At 26.4% G+C, this 511-nt stretch overlaps 1 protein-coding gene across 1 annotated transcript in view; it reads right to left on the bottom strand.

The window, feature by feature from the left end:
- Positions 1 to 511, bottom strand: part of MRPS35 (mitochondrial ribosomal protein S35) — a 56709-nt gene that overhangs the window by 42463 nt on the left and 13735 nt on the right. The window contains exon 3 of the mRNA XM_006895092.1: positions 247 to 307. Coding sequence (XP_006895154.1) covers positions 247 to 307 — 61 coding nt within the window. The remainder of the gene's footprint in view (positions 1 to 246; positions 308 to 511) is intronic.

Here is a 511-nt window from a genome sequence, read left to right as displayed (position 1 = left end):
ACAATGAATGAATGGAAATCCAAAAATCTCTGTAAATGCTCATTAAAATTTATTAAAAAATAAAAAGAATAAAGTAGGCCGAAAAAAAGAAAAGTGCAGACTAGACATTTAACAATTACTAAACACTTTCAAATTCTTTATATTCTAATGACTTCGAATATAAAGCTGAGATTCCTATATCAGAACTTAAGTTCTCTCTTTTATATTCAAAATCTATTAAATTCAAATAGGAAAACAACTGCTTACCTTTAAGAGCTTCACAATGTCTTTTAATTGCTACAGGAGTCAAATGTAGGAAATTAGGGATCTGAAATAGACATTTAAAAGATAAATTAACAAAATATTTTTAAAAACATTTTGAAACGGATAATTTTCTCATAAATTAAGAGTCAACAAATACAGTAAATAAAATATGAGAACTTTTTATAGTATTGGTATTGTATATCACATTACATTATCCCAGTCACAAAAGGACAAATATTGCATGATGCCACTGTTGTAGAATGGGACT

This window comes from Elephantulus edwardii, unplaced genomic scaffold (assembly GCF_000299155.1).
Source record: "Elephantulus edwardii isolate Elephantulus edwardi_28Jun2011 unplaced genomic scaffold, EleEdw1.0 scaffold00157, whole genome shotgun sequence".
NCBI lineage: Eukaryota > Metazoa > Chordata > Mammalia > Macroscelidea > Macroscelididae > Elephantulus > Elephantulus edwardii.
The sequence above is the reverse complement of the archived record's forward strand: the minus strand, read 5'-3'. Positions and strand labels throughout refer to the sequence as shown.